The sequence below is a fragment of the Blennius ocellaris genome (assembly GCF_963422515.1).
Source record: "Blennius ocellaris genome assembly, chromosome: 14".
Classification (NCBI taxonomy): domain Eukaryota; kingdom Metazoa; phylum Chordata; class Actinopteri; order Blenniiformes; family Blenniidae; genus Blennius; species Blennius ocellaris.
The window spans coordinates 23,763,913-23,774,291 of record NC_137663.1 but is presented as its reverse complement, the minus strand read 5'-3'; the positions used below and the strand labels follow the sequence as shown (position 1 = coordinate 23,774,291).

Sequence of the window (10,379 nt, the reverse complement as noted above, 5' to 3'; positions counted from 1 at the left end):
CTAGAATGACGTCACACTCCTGCGCCGCGCAAGACCACGTGGGCAGGTACTTGCAGAGGCAGCAAAACATCCGCAGTGACTCTCTCCTCTCTCCTCTCCTGTGACAGCGAGCATGAGGAAACTTTTCCATCTTTCTCTCTGACCCCGGAGCTCGTCAGGAGGAAGCCGCGATACCCCCCCCCCCCTCCCTCCCCCTCTCTCTCTCCCGGACCATGCCCCACGACCCCGACCCTCCTCCGGCTAAAAAGTTCAAGCCGGGCTCCGTTTTCTTCCGCTTCGATAAGACCAGACCTGGAATGCTGCTGCCCAGAAAGGGGAATGTAACTCCGATAGAAGTCCAGAGGAAGCAGCTCCCCATCTACCAGGCCAAAGCCCAGCTGCTGACCCAGCTGAGGCAGCTGCACGGAGCCATCCTGATCGGTGAGGAGCCCCGGGGGCGAAACCGGGAGACAAAACAAAACAAAACTATATGTGTATTTTAAATTCTCATCTAAAATGAAAGAGTTGCCATTTGTTTTTATTAGCTCTTTATTTATGTATAAAATATGAAATTGTCACAAATCTGTGTCCCACTAGTTGTGGCATTTTGCAGCCATGAGTTTATTTCTGGTCATAATTCAACATATAAATACAACCACTGTTCACTTTAACTGACTGAGAAAAGGGATCGACTGAATCCAGCAGATTATTCATGCCTATTCTATAAATTCCATGCAGTGACTTCAAATATGTGCAATTTACAAACGAAATCCCAAAACAGCATGCATGTTTTGGGATGTTCACCTTCAAGTTGTGGCTTTGCTGCAAGAAATAAGAGTTAAATAGCACTAAGCTCACCAACCAATGGAATTCAGCATAATCTCCTGTGAGTAAAGATTTTGGACAGCTCCAAATGTTTTTTTATGCATGAATAAATACTTTTTTTTTTCACCAAAAATGAACAAATTCAATAGTTTAAAAACTTGGTACAGTCAAATCTTCAGCAAACGTATAGCACAGTATCACTTCATATCTCGTCGTTTTGTCGGCTCCTCTTACTGAAACGCTTCAATTCCAAATGTATAAATATATTTGACACAAGTTGTGTGACGTAATTCCGATAAATGCTCCCCGGCCATTATATTGCACCTCAATATTAAAGGATATGACAACGTTAGATATGCGAGACTTAACTTTCACGTGTTCTGTTCTGCTGACTCAAGTGATAAATGTTGTTTCTGGATCGTCCATCAGGGGAGACCGGTTCGGGGAAGACCACTCAGATCCCTCAGTACCTGTACGAAGCCGGCATCGGGCGGCAGGGCATGATCGCCATCACTCAGCCGCGGCGAGTCGCTGCCATCTCGTTGGCTGGCCGCGTGGCCGAGGAGAAGAGGACACAACTCGGCAAGCTGGTAACGGCGAGCGACGTTTCACTGTGTTCTTCACGATGGCGCCACTGTTCTACCTCCAATAGAACAGTGGCGAGAACGTGCTAAAGCTCTGATGAATGAGAATGAAAGCGCTTCAGCAGAGCCGCTGTCGTCGTGTGAATTTAAGTGCAGGAAGGAAAAAGGACCATTGTTTCTCCGAAGTATAAATCCAGTTTCCTCCACTGTTTTGTCTCATTTCACCGTGAACGCAAAACATTGTCCGAAGGTGGGCTACACGGTGCGGTTCGAGGACGTCACCTCCTCCGACACCAAGCTGAAGTTCATGACGGACGGCATGCTGCTGCGAGAGGCCATCGGAGACCCCCTGCTGCTGCGCTACACCGTGGTGGTGCTGGACGAGGCCCACGAGCGCACCGTGCACACCGACGTGCTGTTCGGCGTGGTGAAGACGGCGCAGCGCCGGCGCCGGGAGCTGAACAAGGTTCCCCTGAAGGTAGGGAGGGATGAAAATGATGGAGTTTCCTTTTTTTTTTTTGGCCACTAGTGGGTGCTGTTTGGGTTTTTTTGCAAATGCAAAAAAAATGCACCAAACGCACGTGTGCAAGAACATTAACGACTGGAGAAGATGGACACGTTACGGGAAAAGTAACGGCAGAATTTTCACAACGATTTCAAGTGAAAACGGCAAACTTTCACTGTATTTTGTGGGTTTGTTCACTTTTTGGAATGTTTTCACTCACCTTGACGGACTGTAAATAATATGAAATAATATTTATACATATAGGACTAAGCAGTGATTTAGGGTTGGGCAAAAATTCGATTTAATCGATTGATCAAATTTGTTACTAAAATCCATATTCATTGCGCAAATTCAAGCAATGAATATATGTTATGTTATATATGTTTATATATACACCCCTCCCCCCCAAAAAAAAGCTCCAATCCGGCCCCACAAACCACCAAGCAAGTGTTTATATGAGGTTTTTCTTTACATTTCACTGTATTTTGGAGCAGAACATTTGCTTAAAATGGACTTTGTTGAGATTGTTGTCATTTTTACCACGAATTGTGTGATCTTGCAAAATTCATCCCGAACACCGTGGCTGCAACAATCATTCTTCAGTCATTTATTGAGTGCACTGAGAGAGAGAAATCGAATTGATTTATTTTTTAAATGGTAGATTTTTTTGGCCCTGCCCTACAGCAAACACTGTTTACAAAGAGGAGTTATAGTGTGTTCTGTTTTTATATCAATTGCATTCTTTTATGCTTATACTAGTCACTGTTAAGTCTTGTGTATTTTGATATTTAAAATTAACTCATATTTATTGATATTTTAACTTTTATTTTTTCTGTGTGGAACAATGCTGCAAAGACTTTTCCTCTATTCTCGTGTGTGCGTATACAGAAATGTTGTTATTTTGCTTGTTTCCAACAAAATGAGTGAAAATGTTTCTGGAAGCAGGTTTTTAAAAGTAAACAGACAAAATATAGGGAAAGTCTGGTGTTTCCACTTGAAACTGTGGTTCCTGCAGAAACTCCTCAAGCAAATCTACCTAATTTTCCATTATTGCTTCAAATCCCAACCCACGTCAGGCGGACGTATTAAAATCCTTCACTTTCCTTCATCCCGCGTGTCTTTAAGCTCGGATCTCTCTCTGCCAGGTGATCGTCATGTCGGCCACGATGGATGTGGATCTGTTCTCCGAGTACTTCAACAAGTCGCCCGTCCTGTACCTGGAGGGTCGGCAGCATCCCATCCAGGTCTACTACACCAAGCAGGCGCAGTCGGACTACCTGCAGGCGGCGCTGGTCTCCATCTTCCAGATCCATCAGGTGCGTCAGACTCTCGCCGTTTCTACCAGAACGAGCCGCGAGGAGCCGCGAGGAGCCGGCCTGCGTCGCCTCCTGCTCCCGTTTCCCCTCACGTTTTTTTTTCCCCCCGCCGCTCGCACGCAGGAGGCGCCGTCGTCCCACGACATCTTAGTCTTCATGACAGGTCAGGAGGAGATCGAGGCTCTGGCGAGGACGTGCCGGGACATCGCCAAGCATCTGCCCGACGGCTGCGGCCCCATGGTGGTCATCCCTCTGTACGCATCGCTTCCCCCCGCCCAGCAGCTCAGGGTCTTCCAGCCCGCTCCCAAGGTGAACACACACACACACACACACACACACACACACACACACACACACACACACACACACACACACATACACACCGGGTGTTTGTTTTCCTAACAGATGTGTGTCCCGTTCAGGGCTGCAGGAAGGTCATCCTCTCCACCAACATCGCAGAGACGTCGGTCACCATCTCTGGGATCAAATACGTCATCGACACGGGGATGGTGAAAGCTAAACGCTTCAATCCCGGTGAGATTATTCCCTCGTTCACGTGGAAGATGATGGAAACTGAGTTGTGGAATTTTGCCTGAACAAAGGAAAGCTCCAGTTTATCACGTCTCCGTATCGGTATAGAGATTATTTCTTGGTTCAAGTTGTAATCGCAATCTGTCTTTTCAGTAAAAAAAATAAGAAAAAAATAAGCTTTTCTTACTATATTTGCATAGTAGGATTTTTTTTTTGAATGACGTTGTTTTCAATAGTGTTTATAGTTATACAGTTATTTCATTATTTTAACTCAAGTTGATAATTCAATTGTTTAAGTTGTAAGACACGAATGCCTTTTTCCCAGTAGGTTGATTTTTTTTGTTTTTTCTTTTGATTTTTCCATAAGAAGTCATAATAAAAGAAAAACAGAAGTGAACTATTAATTTTTTGAAATGAAAACATCCATTTGTATTCCTGAATATGCAGTAATGGAGACAGATTATAAATATGAAATAATCTGCGTACTGCAAAATATCATCTTGAGTGAGCCGGACCAGTAAAATAGTGCCATAATAACCTTTAAATTATAAGTATAGCTGATGAAAATGTCCACATTTTCACCAAACCAAACACTTTATTACTGAAAATGACCCCAATCTCAACTACATCAGGAGCATCATCCTCACTCTAACCAAAACATTCCGATAGATTTTATGTACTCCCCCCCCCATCTGACTAATGGATTGATCGTCCTTGGCGATCCTGCACAGAACGCGTCCTCAGTCCTGTCGGTGGTGGTTGTGTTTCGCAGACAGCGGTCTGGAGGTGCTGGCGGTGCAGCGCGTCTCCAAAGCGCAGGCGTGGCAGCGGGCGGGCCGAGCCGGCAGGGAGGATTCGGGCTCCTGCTACCGTCTCTACACCGAGCAGGAGTTCGACAACCTCATTCCCATGACGGTGCCCGAGATCCAGAGGTAGGCTCAGAGCCCAGCGCGGCCCCGGTGATGAAGCAGTGTGTGTGTGTGTGTGTGTGTGTGTGTTGGGGAGTGTGTGTGCTGCTTGTTGAGAGATTCAGGTCAGTGAGATTGAATGCTCTGCAGCTCTGTTGGTCTTTTTCCAACTGAAAGAGCTGCTACACTATAATAAAGGGAACAAAAGACTGCAGCCCATCAATGTTATACATTCATGTGATTTAAAAAGTGGCATTAAAGATGAAGTAAAAAAAAAAAACAGTCTTAGACGATTAGGAGAAGTGTAAAAGCGCTGGTAATGAATGAGCCATGTATGTAACACTACAAGTTGTTTTACTGTCTTTGTGGGGTCCAAGCCTGAGAGCCCGCCACACTGACGGGGTCCAAAATGCTCGACTGGACTCTACAATTCAATTTTATTCTTAGATGAAGGTTAAAAATGTTATATTCTTAGTTATGATAGCTAAAGATTGTGCAGGAGGCCACGTAGGAAGTCATAAGATTAGCCATAGGCGGCTCGCTTCTCCTGTCTTTGCTACTCTTAAACCAATTTAGAAGAAAAATACTTTTTTTTTACTGTTTCGTGTGTTTGTGGAGGATTTCTGCATTAAACATAAATACTGTAACACTAATAAGAATAATACCAGCATATTTTAGAAGGGAAACGTCCACACAAACAGAGAAAACATGCAAACTCCACACCGGAAGGCCTCCAGGACCAACTCCAGACTCCAACCAGCGACCCTCCTCACTGTGAGGCGAAAGGGCGAACCACTGTGCCGAGTGGTAGTTATAATAGTTAGAATGGTAGTTAAAGTAACTCTGCAGGAAGTGAATGTAAGTTAAAGTTTTGTCCCCACAAGGCAAATAAACTCTGTTTGTTTCGATTTAACTTGTAATGCTTCACTTGGAGTTTATCGGGAAATTAAAATGCAGCTTGTGTTGAATTTAGTCTGTGTGTGTGTGTGTGTGTGTGTCAGGTGTAATTTATCCGGCGTGATGCTGCAGCTGATGGCTCTGGGGATTCCAGACGTGATGAACTTTGACTTCATGTCCAAGCCGTCTCCAGGTGAGCTGGTTCCTTTGAAGCGCGGCTCACTTGGTTCGCACGTCTCACATTAACACGTCGGCTCTGATCTCAGAGGCCATCCGCTCTGCTGTGGAGCATCTGGAGCTGCTGGGAGCCGTGGAGAGGAAGGACGGCCAGGTCTGCCTCACTCCTCTGGGGAAAAAGATGGCCAGTTTCCCGCTGGAGCCCAGATACGCGAAGGTATAGCGTGCTCGCTCTGCTCCCGATCCCCGTGGATTTGGCGAGAGGCGAAGCGACAGCCGCATGACTCACAACGCCCGGCTCCCTCCCGCAGACCATCCTGCTGTCTCCGGACTTCTCCTGCTCCGAGGAGGTCCTGAGCATCGTGTCACTGCTGTCCGTGGACACGGTGCTGTTCAACCCTCCGGCCCGGCGCGACGAGGTGCTGGCCGCACGCAAGAAGTTCATGTCCAGCGAGGGGGACCACATGACACTGCTCAACATCTACAGGGCGTTCAAGAAAGTCGGGGGGAATAAGGTAGGAAACGCACGAAAGAGATCCTCCTCCTCCTCCTCCTCCTCCTCCTCCTCCTCCTCCTCACGTGTCTGCTGTTACAGGAGTGGTGCCGAGAGAACTTTGTGAACAGCAGGAACATGGGATTGGTGAAGGAGGTCCAGGCGCAACTCCGGGAAATTTGCCTTAAGGTACAAACCGGCTCAGTTACATCAGTGGAATCTGGCCACGTTTACACGTATTAACGTTTTAACAAAAAACTGGTATTTCCTCCTCTACGTTTACAAAAAAAATCTTCATTGACACCGACCCGCATATCCATCTGGTTCAGAGCGACTACGAGCATGCCAAACCTGTAGGGGGCAGTGTAGCAAGAAGCATGACGCCATGATAGCCAATGAGAATCCTAGAAGTAACACCACCTGCCCTCCTTTACAAGCAAACATAGAAACTGAGTTTTTCTACGTCTCCATTATCGCCAGAGTTTTCAGGAATCATCGTTTGTGGAGACTCGGCCCAAACGGAGAGAAATATTACAGTTTTTTTAAATACTCGGGTACATGTAAACGTGGCTTCAGCCCCCCCCCCCCTTTTACACGACATTTAAAATGAAAACACGATCCACCTCTGGAGCTGTTCTCAAAAAGTTGCGTCTTCAGTGGCTCCGATCACCAAAATAACAAAAGTTTTGCATTTTCACCGGAAAACGGCCACAGAAGAATTTACTCATGTGACGATCATCAGACTTGGACAAAGAGATGAATCATGTTCTCGGTGCATTTATGCAGCGACGAACTCCATAAAGCGTCGCTCACCAGCGATGCCCAGAAACTTTTAACTGGTTTGATTATTATTAATTTTATCATGACTGAACATTTCTGTCGCGGGTTAAATCGTTTCTCACAAAAAAAAGCTCTCCTCGTCCGCGATTTACTTTGAACCTGAAGCGTTGGGTGTCGGGAGTGACGTGTTGTCGCTTCACGTTTGCAGATGAGCCTGAAGCTGGAGTCGTGCGGCGCCGAGACGGGGAACGTCCGGCGCTGCCTCGCTCACGGCATGTTCATCAACGCCGCCGAGCTGCAGCCGGACGGCAGCTACCTGGCGCTGGACACGCACCAGCCGGTGAACATCCACCCCTCCTCCGTCCTGTTCCAGGGCAAGCCGGCGTACGTGGTGTTCAACGAGCTGCTGCACACGTCCCGCTGCTACATGAGGGACCTGTGTCTGGTGGACGCCGACTGGCTGCTGGACGCGGCGCCCGACTACTTCGGCCGCAAGCTCCACCCGGGCAAAAGCTAGCCGGCGTCGGGTCGGAGGCGCTCCCCTCAGATCACGGCGGGTTTCCTCCCCGGAAGCCCGGACGCTCGGCGTGCAGGTGAACGTCTCTGGATTGGCTCTACCTCCCTGGTGACGCGTCGCTGCGGCACAATGTCTGCAGACCGAGGCCTCGCCACTTCGGCCGCTTCACATTTTATAAAGCCGCACGGCATCACGTCTCACCACACTGCAAAAACAATCTCTTTTTAACTTCTTTTTTTTTTTCTCCCCCGCCAGTATTTGCATGTGTTTAAAGTACAACATGCCGCTCTTCATGTACTTGATTGACTGAACAGGATGCAGGAAGCTCCAGTTCATCCCTTTTCTTTAGTGTCGGGTCTGATTTACTCTCCAGACTTTGTTTGCATCAATTCTTTACTTACCAGAGTTTTCCCATCGTGTCGTTTGGAGTTCATTCGAGGGGAAAGCCTGAAAGGACCCGTGGTGGATGATTTACAGAGCGGAGACCCAATTGAATTTACATGAATGTTTACAATTTCAGCAGCCGATTTCCCTTAAATACTGAGACTATAAGTCCCGTTTTAATGTTTTCATGCAGAAAACCAGTTTGAGAAAAAGTAAATTATTAATAGTATTTTGCTGTGTTAAAATCTGGCCCTGATATCGTTGTTACTCACAATTTGATTTCTTTCTTTTGAGGGACTTCATATTACCTTCCAACTACGATTAGCCACGCTTTAGTTACTTTCACATTTGATCTCCGTGTCTGCTAAAGCAGTTTATTGCAGCAGTATTTCTTTAATTTAATCAGTCAGGTGTCAGATCAGATTTAGGGAAAAAAAAAGTATTTCAGGTCAGTTTAAAACTGCTTGGCTGTTAAAAATAGAATAGAATAGAAACATTAGTGTCATTGTAACCAGTGCAACTGGATTAAATGAGATTCTATTCTAAAAACAAGCCAAATACAGGAAATGTATCAAATGAATTTGGTAAAAAAAATCAGTGTGTGCTTCAGAAAAAAAAGCCGTTTTGGAAGTTTTCATCAAGTTCCGACAAAGTTTTTGATATTACTTTATAAATTGTCTCACTTAATTTTCACACGTGGCTAAATATCAAGGTGCATCATCTGTTTGTAAGCGGTTGTGATGCTGCACTGCCACATGTTGATCTCATGATACGCATACAAATTGCAGTTTTACAGCCCGTAGGTTCTCTTTCTCCACACTGGTCCTCCAGAGTTTCCTGGATGCTCGACGTGTTTTGGTTCAGAAGGAAGAGTTAAGTTCTGATGCAGCCTGGTGTGCATGCTCTCTCTCTCTCTCTCTCTCTCTCTCTCTCTCTCTCTCTCTCTCTCTCTCTCTCTCTCTCTCTCTCTCGTTCTCGTTCTCGTTCTCGTTCTCGTTCTCTCTCTCGTTCTCTCTCTCTCTCTCGTTCTCTCTCACCCTGTAGGATCGCGTCGTCACATGCACGTAAGGAGAAAAAGCATGCCTCTTTCTCCAAGTTCTGCATCCACACACTCAAACCACAGACACGCACGCACACACACACACGTATGCCGACTGTAGTTTTATGCAGTGCATGGAGATTCTCGGCAGTGATGGATCACTCAGGTCCTCCACGTTTTGTAGAATGTAAATCACATCGTGTTGAATAGAACAAAAAGCCCCCTCTTGTTTTTTTTGTTTTTTTTCTACACTGGACTCAGGATTGTACAATATGTAATGAAAAATGACCGTTTCTATCTTTGCAATCAAACAACCAAATGCCAAACGCACCCGAGGCGGAGATCCGACGATGCTGTACTTCGAGTGGTTCATAGATACGAGTGCACCATTTAAAATCTGCATGTACTTTACATGCCTGCATGGAGTTTATAAGATCAAATGCACGTTTTGAAGAGATATTTGGAGTATGTATGAACTATGTTTTGTTATAGTCTTGCATTACCACAATTGTTATAATTTCTAATAAATATTCTGTCCCAGAGTCTGTCTGATGAGTAAATATTTGAACACAATTAATTTTTCCTCTTTATTATGACTTAAAAATGCAGACTTCATGTTGCTATATAATCTCTTGACATATAACAATATGGAGATTTTCAGGTTTAATAATTAAAAGGTTTCAAACTCGTCAGTGATGGTGCCATCTAGTGGCAGGAGGGCGTTACATCTAAATGATGGGACTGATTTACTTTTCATGTACTTTGCTTTTGACCGATGCAATCCAGGACCGTTTACACTTCATCTTTTACCAGTCATAAATAATCTGATGGTGGAACAAGTCCTTTACGACAGACATGAGCAACTAACTCATTTTGGAAGCTGCAAACATTTTATCTTTACTATCAGAGAGCCAATTTCTGAGTTATGAGAGCTAATTTAAAGATGATTACTCCTTATCTAGTGCTAATTTTAATCAATATACATGGTTTTGTAGATTTACCTTGACATAAACTCATTAACAAAGTAATTTCAATGAATTCCTTGTTCCAACATGCTTAAATTAACCACCAGATGACCATTACTTGATATATTGGCTTGTAATTTGCAATTTTAATGAATTCAGGTGCACGTCTTGCGGAAGACATAAAATTATTTGAAACAGGCTTGTTTTTGTTAATGTGGTATTTTTGCTTTTTCTTATTTAGCCCCTGCTAAACATAATATAATAAAATAATGAATAAAATATCTATATAAGTCTTGGTCTTTAATAGTACAATTACGAAAACAATTTTTATTTTATTTTTTTTACAAAAAGAGGTTAAAAACATTGTGATTAAAGTCGTGTTTTATACATCCAAGCTTTATTTGCAAGATTTCATCATCTTCAACATTTCAACTCGATTTTAAGTTTGAAAGAAATGTTGAACATTAGTTAGTAAAATG

At 44.6% G+C, this 10,379-nt stretch overlaps 1 protein-coding gene across 1 annotated transcript; it reads left to right on the top strand.

The window, feature by feature from the left end:
• Positions 1-212: 212 nt before the first annotated feature.
• Positions 213-9,434, top strand: dhx33 (DEAH (Asp-Glu-Ala-His) box polypeptide 33; the record flags this gene model as incomplete). Its single annotated transcript, XM_080509152.1, has 12 exons — positions 213-420; positions 1,234-1,394; positions 1,639-1,866; positions 3,039-3,209; positions 3,333-3,518; positions 3,632-3,743; positions 4,513-4,672; positions 5,650-5,738; positions 5,812-5,939; positions 6,034-6,237; positions 6,318-6,404; positions 7,204-9,434. 12 exons carry the CDS (start codon positions 213-215, stop codon positions 7,510-7,512), a joined length of 2,043 nt encoding a protein of 680 aa, XP_080365278.1. The 3' UTR covers positions 7,513-9,434.
• Between the last annotated feature and the right edge of the window lie 945 nt (positions 9,435-10,379).